This window comes from Aethina tumida, chromosome 5, assembly GCF_024364675.1.
Source record: "Aethina tumida isolate Nest 87 chromosome 5, icAetTumi1.1, whole genome shotgun sequence".
NCBI lineage: Eukaryota > Metazoa > Arthropoda > Insecta > Coleoptera > Nitidulidae > Aethina > Aethina tumida.
The window spans coordinates 21,124,780-21,138,256 of NC_065439.1; the positions used below are offsets into that span (position 1 = coordinate 21,124,780).

Sequence of the window (13,477 nt, forward strand, 5' to 3'; positions counted from 1 at the left end):
GAAAAATGTAATAACTAAATGAAACACACCTTTTAGTTGTTGGATGGTAGGCATAATAGTTTTTAAAAAAATGTACGAATCAACGTGATTTCACTGAACAGGTGCCCGAAACACGCACTTTTAAAAACTGAGCATTTTTTAACATTACCATTTGTCGAACCAAGGCTATGACGCCAACGCAATCGAAAGAAATGCAACACTAATCGCATCCAATCAACACTTTCCAATTGAACATTAATAGTTTCTGGCAATGCAACAGGTTGTTGTTGTAGTAAGGGTTCAGTTGTGGTTTTCTATCTGGATGTTACGTATGTGATTGGATTAGATCTAACGAATTCCCAATAACATTTGCACACCCACATTTATAAACCTACTTCATCAAATATAGTAAGGTATACTGTTCAAATATAATATAAGCCATAATCTGCCTACGGATCAAAATTAATATCGGAGGATCATTTTTGGAATGCCAACAAACCTTCAAGGTTTTTAAATTTCTTATTAATAAAAAGATTAAGATTAATTTATTTGATGTTGAAATGTTAATTAATTTACAAGACGTTTAATTGTTACATTTCAAGTTTCCTTCTGTACTTCTGAATAGAAGTTGGTGGAACATTTTTGGAAGTTCTTCAGGGCTTTTAAAACAAGATAGTCACAATGACGGTTAAATAAGTATCTTGTAGCCATGGTGTCAACTTATTTAAATAAATAAAAAATATCTTATTCAATAATTACTTTATTAATCATTTAAAATTAACACTTCTGCTTATACTTGCTCATCTGAACAGTCATCACGATAATGAAAATTCGGTTGAATAGGAAACTTCTCTATTAATATCTCCAGAACCCGCTTCTGAATCATCTCCACCACATCCGATGGTGTGTAATCGTCTTCGCTTGACCTAGAAATGGTGACAATTGCAGGACGTTCTCGTAACAATTCCACAAACTCCTTGAACTTATTTAGCATTTTATTAATTTCTTCTTCCGTTGAAACATGATGTGGCAAATCGGTGTTGTCACAAGTGCAGCCAGCATTGTGCACCAAAATCCAATCGACTTCTTTATCATCGTACTGCTCAAGTATTTTCAGTCTTAAGTCCTCCACTCTTTTGTACAAATCACTTATGGGCTCTGTTGCGTCTGGCATAATCCTGTGACGCTCCAAATGATTGAAAATTGTTTCCAGTTCTTCTATTTGTTTTTCCCTAGCTTTCACTGCTGTTTCTATGTCTTCGTCTGTTTTAGTTTTGGGTAAATCAAAATTGTATATTTCTTTCAGTCTGTCGTAAACGTGTGCCTTTTCGTAAGCAGTTTTGAACGGGTTCTTGGTACTGAAGAAGTCCAAGTCCACATCCAAAATGTACATATTTTTCGTGTAGTCCTCAATAGTTTTTGGACAAACACTGTTTGCATCACCTCCCATTTCAATGACGTCCAAAACAACCTCCTTAATATTCTCCAAGCAACTTTCATGTCTATACAGACACTCTGATACAAAGTAGTTTTCTTTGCAATTGAGTCTTATTGTACCCGTAGATTTATCCTTGCCAATTAGAAACTTTCTTTTGCCAACATCAATCTGTTCAGCCCAGGGTGGCTTACACCATACTAAAGTCTTGAAGTGACCCCCATAAGCGGCGGGCATCATCCAATTTTCTATGCTGATTTGTTCAAACAACACGTATTTATCGTACACGCAGTCGGCCTGCATGGACTTAGGTATTAGCATGTCCGGATGCGAGTCGAAATGGATGAAAGTTATGCCTTCGATCGGTAGAAATTTCGCTCCAATGTCGCGGTATATGTACGGCAAAACTTCATCGTGATTTTCTACGATGTGAACCGGCACCAACTGGCGTTTTCTAAGTTTTGGACCTGTTGGTGAAGAAAATGCACTTTTGATATAATACGCTACACTGGGTCTACACAGAATAACAAAACTACCAATACATTATAAATAATTGTGTTTTAATTACAGTAGTGCTGTAAAAGTGCACTAAAAGTTAAATATTATGGCCTTAAATAATTTATTTAAGGTGAGTTGTTTTGAATTGTATTTTAAAAAATTTTAATTTTAATATTTTCTTACTCTATTAAGTGTTACATTTATATATTTTTTTATTTGAGCTGCAATTGTGGACATTATTATACTAACTTTTTAAAATATTAAATATTTTACTTAATATGAAATGTTTAAATATTATTAATTTAATATTGTTTTATACAATATTATAAAAACTACTATTATTTTTATTCTTTTATTCTATAAAATGTTACAAATATTTTTGTGAGCAGGACATAAATATAGTAATAACTCTGAAAGAAATTAATTCCACTAATAAGTAATTGGCTAAAATTTACACAGTACAATGAACTACTATAATATGTAGTAAAAAATTATTACAATTTAGTTCACCGAAATATATACGCAGTTTTTTAAAGTTAGAATTATATTGAACAGCTGCTTTGTGAACACAATAACAGGAAAAAAATAAACATTACATATACTGGCATCTAATTCAAGTGTTGCAGCTCATATTTTTAATATATTTGAATAAAAATAAATGTTTAATTTTGTAATTTTAAATTTTAAATTTTTAATTTTAATTTTAATTTTAATTTTAATTTTAATTTTAATTTTAATTTTAATTTTTAATTATTAATTATTAATTTTTAATTAATTTTAAATTTTAAATTTTAAATTTTTAATTTTTAATTTTTAATTTTTAATTTTTAATTTTTAATTTTTAATTTTTAATTTTTAATTTTTAATTTTTAATTTTTAATTTTTAATTTTTAATTTTTAATTTTTAATTTTTAATTTTTAATTTTTAATTTTTAATTTTTAATTTTTAATTTTTAATTTTTAATTTTTAATTTTTAATTTTTAATTTTTAATTTTTAATTTTTAATTTTTAATTTTTAATTTTTAATTTTTAATTTTTAATTTTTAATTTTTAATTTTTAATAATTTTTAATTTTTAATTTTTAATTTTTAATTTTTAATTTTTAATTTTTAATTTTTAATTTTTAATTTTTAATTTTTAATTTTTAATTTTTAATTTTTAATTTTTAATTTTTAATTTTTAATAATTTTTAATTTTTAATTTTTAATTTTTAATTTTTAATTTTTAATTTTTAATTTTTAATTTTTAATTTTTAATTTTTAATTTTTAATTTTTAATTTTTAATTTTTAATTTTTAATTTAATTATTAATTTTTAATTATTAATATTTAATTTTTAGATTTAATTTTTAATTTGTTTTGATTTTTTATTGATTATTAATTTTTAGTACATATTTTAATGCTTTGCTATTGAAAAAAAAAAGTTTGTTTAAAGAGTGTGCCCCTCTTTAAAATGAGCAACACTGTAAATATTTCCGATAACAACAAATTAAATGAACGAAATGAAATACTTTATCTGAGCCATTAAAAGGCACAGACGCATAACTATTTTGTTTGCTCATAAATAACGATTCATTTATTACAGTCAATTAATTGCCAAATACCATTAATTAATACATTACTGAGAACATTCTTGGAGTTCCGACGAATCGCATATGCAACACAGTTTACGTAACACTTTATCGGGTTGTCTAACCCAAAAGTACAGAAGTTCGTTGCGTACAAGTGGTTCAAATAAATAATTTCCAGCCCAGATCTTGACCTGTCTACGCAATAAATAATAACTTGGCACATCCAACATTTTATTTCTGTTTTAGTGACGGCTCTTTTAATTCAGACCGGCGATTCCGCCCGTATTATAAATAAATGCTCTCATATTTGACGCATTAACATCCTGTGTGTTAATGTCCTTAATTCTACAGCAGCGAAAAAAAACCGACTGCCTAACATTCTATAAACATGCACAAATGTTGTTCGCTTATGTATTTTTAAATTAATAACATCTGCACAAGCATAAACAATTTTTAGTTCAAGAAAAACCATGACATAATGTTGTACCAATCGATCTCGATTAAAGATCGACAATAATTACGTTTTATACGTTTTATCTCGAACGTAAGTAATAAAATTTTAAAAATAAGCCGCTGTTGAGATGGAATTCGGTTTAATTGGGCCGTAACAATTTAAATGCACTATAAAATTTAATCTGTTTTCTATTTCTGCCTTTAATTTTAATTTAATTTATGCCGAACTGATAACGCCAATTATAAATTATAATTTATTAACGCATGATCATAAGCGGTGAATCGTCATTGTTACGCCACTTTTCGAGATTAGCGTTACGAATGACATCTTTATGGGTTGTTCCTTTTGATAGGCTTTAAGACTTTGTCAAATGGTTATTTTTGGATTTCATGAAACTAGGCACTGTCTATTTATAAGAAAGATGGTCTTTTCCCATTAATATTTTTAAACGACTACAGAGGAAAGAAGGAAGTAATCAATTAAAAATTACCAGAGACAGCTTAGTCAAACCCGAAATATTTTTAGATCTAAAATGGACCGAGACGAATAATGGGTCCCTCAAAATAAGACAAGGAAGTGGAGAAACAACAGAACCAGTTCAAAATTCAGCGGACCAGTTAGTAAACAAAGATCTGCACAATCAACTCACATCCAGGCGACGTCCCCTTCTTGAGCGTGCACTGATAGGGATGCAGGGTGCCGGGTACCACCTTCCCGTACATAGACCGATCCATATCGAACGTTACACACCCGCGGGGGAATCACAGACGCGTAACCGGCAAAATTCAAACAAGTGTCCCCGTGACTTTTTTCTGGCGGAAAACAAATCGCGGACGAATCACGTACCGGCGTACGGAATCACGTGTGCCGGCTTCAGACGCTGGCGACGGCAAGAAACCATGCGGCGGTCATGTCTGGATTATTTTTATTTTCCTTTTTTTTCGTCGGAGGTTTTTCGGGAACGGGCGCTTGCGCTCGCAGACTCGTGCTTGTAAATTTAGATGGACCGAACACACCGGATTTCGAAAATTAACGGTGCCAAATATCAATACATGAGATTATATTATTTTATATATTATACAAGTTATGCATGTATTATATATGTGTGTATAATACGATAAATTTGTGATAAAAATTAACTTTATCTTTGTACTTTTACCGATAAATTGTCGACTTTTATAAATCAAATCAAAACTGAACAACTCACTATTCAAATCGAAGCTTGTTTCCTTAATTAAACACCGATGCAATTGTTATAAATAGATGGAACGCATTGAACAATATACATAAACACACCGACACACGTTTGTATAATTCGCGTCGACGATAAATCAACAAACCGCTGGACATTCGTCGAATTTCATGATCCCCCGCCTGTTTTCCAATGCTGCGAATATGCGCTGGACCACTGTGTCAAGGCGATGGCTTTTATGCACAATTTTTTATTGCATTTTGTACTTATTTAGTATAAAACTGCACCACCATTCATTCACTTCAAACAAGTTACACTTATTAATTGCTTGTGAAGATTAGGAGTAATTTTTGGGGGCACTTAATCGTAATTAAAACAATAAGCTGTTTGCTTTCTAAGATTTCCTTATAAGGGTATGAATTTATTATTATAATATTAGAAAACGGTGCCCGCTTAAAAAGTCGATCTAGGTCTCATTCGCATTGCGACCTTGTTACTTTAAACTTTGTGGATTTTTATCTAAAATTTTGTTATTTTTTTAATTATATTATATTTTAAAATATATTGAATGATTTTTGGGGTTTGATTTACCACTTTTAATAGAGAGACTGATAAATAATCCCTAAACTTGTTTTATTATACAGTTGTGGCAATAATTGTATCAACTTATTAAAATATATTAATTTTTTTCAGTTATTGTTGTGTCCACAATTCTTTAATAAAATTGCATTTTTCGAAGGACAAAAATATAGCAAATAGTTATTTTATGATCTTTCCGTTTTAAAAAAATTAGCCAATTGATTGCTACGAAAAAAATTGTTCGAAAAACTTGAAAGAAAGATAATTCAAGTAACTGGATAATTCGAATGTCAAAAGACAATTCAATCATATCGTCAAAGCCAACCTGGAGGAAATGGAACTTGATGAAATTAGTTCAAAGACTCTGAGACGATGCTACAAGAAAAACCCTGAGTTCTACTAAAAATATGAAAATCCAATTTTGAGTTGCTTAGGATCGCAATGACTGGATCGTAAAACAGTGAGGATGCGTAGTTTTTAATGACAACTCTAAATTTAATTTATAAAAAAATGATACTGATTATGTTAAACATCTTACAGGAACAAAACCACATAAAATTTATGTTACATCCACAATGAAACATGTTGGTGGTCCAATTATGTTATGGGATACTTCAATTCTTCTGGCATAGGGCCCCTTTGACTGATATATGTACAGGGGTGTATTAAACAACTATTTACTTCTATATATTAAAGAAATGATGCTCTTAATAAATGTGTTTCAACAAGAAAGCGATCGAAAACACAATCCAAAATTGTAACGGATTGGTTAAAAGACCAAAACCCAATTTTATTGATAATAGGGCATCAATTTCACCATTATTCATCATTTTATTTATATGTTTTTCTTCCATATAGATTACAAGTTAAACAAAAAAAATTAAATACAATAAGGAAATAACACACGACAGAATCATGTATCGATGAAATGGACCTTGGAACACTCCAGGAAAGGATAAATGGATATTTCAATTTGCTTTTCGTAAACACTAACTGTAAGTACTAATAAAAATGCAGTTATTGGTTTTTAAAGGCAATCCCAATTCCTTCATTAAATATACAACTTGTTGAAATAAATAAAGAAAATAAAACTTGTAAATTAACAATGGATTGAAACATTTTTCGGAGAACGTAGTGCTCGAAAACAATGTGCTATTATTTTATTTCATATCAGATTTGTTGGATTAGTTCATTTGTTTAGACAACGGATTTATTGCTTTTTTAATGTGCATTTTAGCTCGCACTGTGCAAAATAAAAATATATTTAGATGAAATGTGTGAACTGAGCCAAAAATCTACCTTACTAGCGACATATTTGTGTATTTTATCGAGTCGCCTTAAGTCATTAATAACCATTTTCCTCTATAGTAATAGACAATCTAAAATACTCATTGTTTACGTACAAAATAAGAAAACATTGACCGTTTATCAAACAGACAAAACGATAAATAACCTGAAGTCTAATGTTTATCTAAAAATTTGAAACTTAAAATAGTTTTGTGAAAGTCTTAAACAGAGTACTTAAAGGCGTATTTCAATAGGTTTGTTCTAGGCCAACTCGCATTATTATTTTGGCACATCATCAAATCATTTATAGCTAAAACCGGAAGAGCATTAAACAGTCCTCACATTAATTTGCAACAGTATAAAAAACGACGTTTAATAAATTACGTAATCGATTAGATAAACACCCCGGAGCCAAATGTAAATAAAAATGAACGAGGGAGAAAAATTCAAGCACTTGCAAATTCAATTAACGTAAAAGCTTCTAATGATCTCATCAACAACCGATATAATAGACCATGCGAGAACTAACACAAATAAGTCTAAAACCTAATCAAGTTACCTTGTACAGGTAACCGTTTAGGTTATGTTATGGATAAAAATACTACAACTTACCCAAATCGTGGTCCATAATGTTGCTGTTAACTACACTATCTACAAAATTCTACTAATTGAACCACGCCGCATTTATTCTTGGTAAACAAAATAAATGCCTTATATGGTAATTAATATTATCTGGAATTCTGACAATTGGTGAACTCGCTCCCAGATATGCAACTAACATCACAGTTTTACTTTGGTCAGAAGTCCTCAAACTCATTTGTCTTTTATTTTTTTTTAGATTATTTTAAATAATTATAACTTTCATGTATACGTTATTTTTTATTTGTCTGGATTATTTTTATCTTATATCAACAAATATTTACATGTTTACATATTTTCGGATATTTTTTCAACAAATATTGATATTATATTTTATCAACAAACAATAAACACAACTTAATATAAAATATTTTTTATTACGTGCAAAAAATATTACATTTTGTTTCGTGAGTTGCGTTTGACTCCAGTTTGTTCTCAGGCCAATCTAACTCAATGTCCAAAACATCTAAAGCCAGAATATCACATTCAGATCCTGTAATTATACCAATATTAGGTACAGTTCTTTCAAAGTCCCCATGTACAAATTCCTTTACATAAGTACCAGCCTGTGTCACCAGTTTTAATTTAAATAAATTTTTCTTGTCTGAAACATTTTAAATTTTATACTAAAATCAAAATTTATATCACTGTGTTTACCTGGCACTGGTGCAGCTTCCATTTCATAAATCATTCTTTTCCTAACAGCCAGGTTTCGTCTATGCAAGACTCTAATTGGTGTTTTTTGTGACAACTCAACTTCACCTTTTGCATTAATTAAATCAACAATGGCATTCACATCTGAGGCATTTGTGTAGCACAAAGCACTGTAAATTTTCTTTTTGTTTTCCTCGCCATCTTTTATTTTGGCTATATCAGATTTGTAGACAAGCTGCATGTATTTAACAGCCATTAACTTGCTGCTGTTAATTTCACATTCAATTTTTTTAAAATCCTCTCTGGAAATGCACCTGTTTTTAGGATTATCAATTTGAATATAAAATGGTCTACCTTGACCCAACATTCTAACATCCACATCTTCCCTACCACTTGAAGAAAAGACCATCTTCTCCTGTTTTCTACAAAAAAGCTGTTAATTTTAAGTTTAGAAGTATTTTTCAAAACATTTACCCAATAATTTTTTCAATTGCGTCAAACAAAATATCCTGTACACTATGCTCAACAACTTTTTTGCCATCCACCACCCAGGGTGTTTGTGCCAGTTTTCTGGAGAACTTCAAGTATCTACCTCCAATGTAAATGGGTGCTGAAACAAAGGTGACCTCCTCCAAGTGAACTTTTTGATTTGGCACTGGGGGAACGGTACAAAAATGACTTTTAAACACAGGATCTTTTACAGTCTCCAAAATAATAAATATATCATTTCTGCTGACAGCTTTCTTACTCCTCCCTGGTTTAAATTTATTCCTATCTAAGTTACAGACATTTTCAACCTCCTAAAACATAAAATTTAATGGCCACATCTCTTTGTTAATTGATCAACATACTGTTTCATCATCTTTGTATCCAATGTTGATGTTGATTTCGAAGTTTGCATTTTTGGATTGCCTTTTATTTAATTGTTTGGCAAGTTTATTGTTAATTGAATACCTAACAATTTTGCTCATGGTTTCTAATACAAAGTCATTGTTGTAAAAAGCAGGAAACTCTTCCTTTAAGTAAATACTAATAGCATGCTTTCTTAAGAATATACTTTTAGGTAAACTAATATTGGCATAAAATTCGTCAGTTTTATAGTCAGCAATGTTGGAATTTTCTATTGCATGGGCAATTTCATCCAATGTCTCCTCTTGCAGTATGTCCAAACATAATCTGCATATATTAGCTTTAAATTTTTTAACATCATTCTCTTCTGTTTTTTTGATCTAAAATATTGGAATGTCAAAGTCTAAATGCAATAAAACATGCAACAATAAGTTATACCTTATCAAAGTAGAGTTCGGGGCACACATATTGCTCTGGATCAGTAACATTCAAGTGGTGCAAAATACAACGATCGCAGCATTCTAGTTTTCGTAGTTCTGCGATTATTTCTTCTTTAATTTCTATATCAGACATTGTTTATTATGTTTATGCAGTGTGCTTATTAACATGTATTTTGTTGCAACAGTGATTATTTTGAGGTTGTACTTCTTCTTCAGATGTAAGAGAAGTTTTTAAAAACTAAATTTTGAATGACTGTAAAAACATCTTCCCCCAAATGATTTTTATTAATCGATTTAAATTCACAGAGAAAGACCATAAAATAAAATATAAAATTTTATTCATTGTACAATAAAAAAGTACGCACACCTACAATTTAATGTAATTAACCTTTAGTTGACGTAAATCCAACTATCAGTACAATAAAAATTATTGAATTCATGAAAAGATATATTAAATGTTTTTTTCCATTCTTTATCAAAGCTATTCAAAAGTAACTTATCATACATATTTGATGTTGTATTGTTTAAAAATCACTTTAACTTTCCTCAAATATTAAAACTGAAATACCTCATAAATAGTTGTTAAATAATTAAATTTTCTTCTAAATTGTTCAAAAGTTTTACTAGTTTTAAACAATATTAAATGGTTAAGAAAATAGGACCAGAAATAGAGGGAAACCCCCAGAATCTACGTTACACTATCACCTAATTTATTATATTCAATTGTAGGTATATGTATATTTTAGGACAATGCAAAAATTCAATTTTTGAAATTTAAATTTAAAAGGCTGTATTTTCTTCAGGAGAAACTTTATTCAGATTTCTTTAATTGTTGGACATCTACCTACTTAGAATATTTTGACCACCTATTTTAGAAACATCTTTTTTACAATTTTTCAATTTAAGGAGCAAATATTAATAAATGCATAGGTATAAATATTAAATAAAATTTTTATTATAAAAATAATACGTATAACAATAATATAATTACATTATTTAAATATACATCTTGCTTGTAGTAACATTAGTTCAATCCATATTTGAATACATTTTAAAAGAAACACATTTCTTTGGTTCAAACTAATTTATTTTCCCAATGTTACTTTGCATTTGTTATTGCTTTTTCTGTGTCCATTATCAATCCATCAATCTCCTCTAAACTAAACACTTTCTTTTTCTCCTTCTTCTGCAAGTTGGCCTTATCCCAAAACATTATATATTCAGGTGATATAGACTCCAAATGCAAAAGACGATCCTCTATGGCTTTCAACCTTTGATAAACGTTTTTAGGAACGGGCGTTTTTAAACTGAGCTGACACTCCACATTTTCGAGTCTTTCTTCTACACCATTTTTGGGGATGAATTTCGTCATGTAGTCCGAGGTCGTTTGATCCCTGTGATTGTACGCGTTGAATACTCTTTGTACTTCCAAGTGGGTCTTGGAGCCCTTTCGTTTGTGCAACACGGCATCGGTTCTGGCGCAGGAGAACTCCAAGTCGCGGTCTCCCGAGCAAAATTCGCGTACGTTGGTCGCATCGATTTCGCTCCGTTTTCTATCCATGAAGGTCTGTATTCTGTTCTCTATATCTTCATTTGAGGTTTTTATTTGGATAAGATGATTAGGCACGAATGGAGTGTGTACTTTTTGGTTTATTTCCAATAAAGGCTTTTTAATTCCATCATTTTCGAATGGTTTTGGTTCAGTATCAGTTATTTCTGGTTTTGGGTCTTCATAAGTTTCTTTTTTCCAAACTGGTAGAGATTCTTTGACGCTGTTTACACACCATTCGGTGGCTTTGATTGCATCTGTTTGTTGAGGAGATGATATAGCAATTATCATGTACGTTTCTTTAACTTGTACAGGGCCTAATCTATGGTAAATGGCTACATTTTCAATATTTTTCCATCTGTCTCTAAGTTCATCGCAAATTTTATTCATTGATTTCAGTCCTATTGATTCAAATGCTTCATACTCAAGGGTGACTAGTTGTTTAGTATTTTCTTTTGTTGTACCAATAAATAAAGACACATCACTACAAGACGGTGATGAAACTAAATCACTAATTTTTTCTAAGGACAACTTTTCTTTGCAAAAGCCGAGAAAATTCATTTTTCTTTTAAACTATTTATTATTGTTTTGAAATTATTAGGTTATTATTGGGATAACCTAAAAACAAAGAAGAAGAAGACCAACCTCAAAAGTAGTGAATTTTAGAAAATTGTTAAATTAATAAGGGAATCCTGTCGACAGAAGCAAAGTTTTAAAAAGAGTGCATCTACTAATAAAGTGCTAAGCTGTAGCCAACAGGAAATTAATATTATTTAGTTCTCTTCGTAGAAACAAATCAGCGGCGTTTGCGTAAACGTAAACAAACCACTTTTCAAACATTTATTTGTAATATTATGCTATAAAATGCCTAACTGGAATCAAATTCAGGCCCAATTAAGGCACCCCGCTAATCCTGTTGTATTTTTTGATGTGTCTGTTGGAACAACTGTAAGTAATACATAAAGTTTTATTTTCGAATTTATAATTTAAATCTTTTATCAGGAAATTGGACGAATGATATTTGAATTGTTCGCTGACGTTGTACCAAACACTAGTGAAAATTTCAGGCAATTTTGCACTGGAGAATTCAGGAAGGATGGAGTTCCTTTAGGGTACAAGGGCGCCAGCTTTCATAGAGTTATTAAGGATTTCATGATTCAAGGCGGCGATTTTGTTAATGTAAGTAATATACACAACTAATAAATTCTTTTACCTCAACAGTAAATATGTTATAGGGTGATGGTACTGGAGTTATGAGCATTTATGGCGGAGGCACATTCAATGATGAGAATTTCACATTAAAACATGATACTCCAGGTTTACTGTCTATGGCAAACAGTGGGAAGGACACAAATGGCTGTCAGTTTTTTATTACATGTGCCAAGTGTAATTTTTTGGATGGAAAACATGTTGTTTTTGGTCGTGTTATTGACGGACTTTTAGTGATGCGGAAAATTGAAAATGTTCCCACTGGGCCTAACAATAAACCAAAAATACCTGTTACTATTATTCAGTGTGGACAAATGTAGACTTATGAATTAAATTGTATTATTTTCTTAAATAAAACATAAATTATTTGTTCAATTAAACTCCCTTTTATTTTGCCTATCAATACTAAATAAATATAAAAGAAGTGTTGTGTTTCATATTTTTTAAGGTAAAAACATCACTAAAAGACGCATAATTAAATGAATTAATATTTATTTAATAAAACATTTAAATTATTTGTTCCATTAGTCTCCCTTCCCATTTTACCATTCCATACTAAATAAGTAAAAAAGACGTGTTATATTGTATTCTTTAAAGTAAAGAAATAATTGTGATATTAATTCAATTTATTTACTCCAGTCAATAAAAGACTAATTAAAAAAATATTTATAACACACGCAATTAATTTATTATTGATTTAATAACTTTTAAAGTATTTGTCCTATTGATTTTCTCTACTATTTTACCTTTCTCCTAAATATGCCCTAATACTAAGAAAATAAAAAAGACGTGTTGTATTATTTACCCAATTTATTCACTTTTTAATTTATTAGTCACTAAAAGACACATAATAAAAGGTATTACAATTTAAATTATATATTTCACACAATTTATTATTATTATTATATAATATCACCATTTTTATTTATTATAATATAATTATTATATATTAAATAAAGATGTGTTTTATTATATTATTTAAAGTTAAGTAATAATTAACTCACTGACTCGAATTATTCACTGCAGAATTTATTAGTCATTAAACGAGCAATTAATTTATTATTGTTGATTCATAAATATATCTATTGTTTGTTATTACAGCAGTGTTAAAATAAACAATATAATCTTTAAGGTAAAAGCAAT

The 13,477-nt window shown here is 29.6% G+C and overlaps 4 protein-coding genes across 4 annotated transcripts; 1 reads left to right on the forward strand and 3 right to left on the reverse strand.

The window, feature by feature from the left end:
* Positions 1-696: 696 nt before the first annotated feature.
* On the reverse strand, positions 697-7,789 carry LOC109605953 (UPF0489 protein C5orf22 homolog). The gene is made up of 2 exons (XM_020022549.2): positions 7,607-7,789; positions 697-1,881 (listed from the first exon to the last, which is right to left on the reverse strand). The coding sequence occupies exons 1-2, from the start codon at positions 7,620-7,622 to the stop codon at positions 770-772; spliced, it is 1,128 nt and encodes a 375-aa protein (XP_019878108.2). The 5' UTR covers positions 7,623-7,789; the 3' UTR covers positions 697-769.
* Positions 7,790-7,990: 201 nt separating this feature from the next.
* LOC109605949 (tRNA pseudouridine synthase Pus10) lies at positions 7,991-9,778 on the reverse strand. The gene is made up of 5 exons (XM_020022542.2): positions 9,575-9,778; positions 9,139-9,516; positions 8,762-9,087; positions 8,291-8,709; positions 7,991-8,237 (listed from the first exon to the last, which is right to left on the reverse strand). Exons 1-5 carry the CDS (start codon positions 9,707-9,709, stop codon positions 8,011-8,013), a joined length of 1,485 nt encoding a protein of 494 aa, XP_019878101.1. The 5' UTR covers positions 9,710-9,778; the 3' UTR covers positions 7,991-8,010.
* A 729-nt stretch (positions 9,779-10,507) lies between these two features.
* On the reverse strand, positions 10,508-11,760 carry LOC109606085 (molybdopterin synthase catalytic subunit). Its single transcript, XM_020022656.2, has one exon. The coding sequence runs from the start codon at positions 11,684-11,686 to the stop codon at positions 10,676-10,678; it is 1,011 nt and encodes a 336-aa protein (XP_019878215.2). The 5' UTR covers positions 11,687-11,760; the 3' UTR covers positions 10,508-10,675.
* A 180-nt stretch (positions 11,761-11,940) lies between these two features.
* Positions 11,941-12,714, forward strand: LOC109605948 (peptidyl-prolyl cis-trans isomerase H). The gene is made up of 3 exons (XM_020022541.2): positions 11,941-12,073; positions 12,128-12,304; positions 12,361-12,714. Exons 1-3 carry the CDS (start codon positions 11,990-11,992, stop codon positions 12,652-12,654), a joined length of 555 nt encoding a protein of 184 aa, XP_019878100.2. The 5' UTR covers positions 11,941-11,989; the 3' UTR covers positions 12,655-12,714.
* The last annotated feature ends 763 nt before the right edge of the window (positions 12,715-13,477 follow it).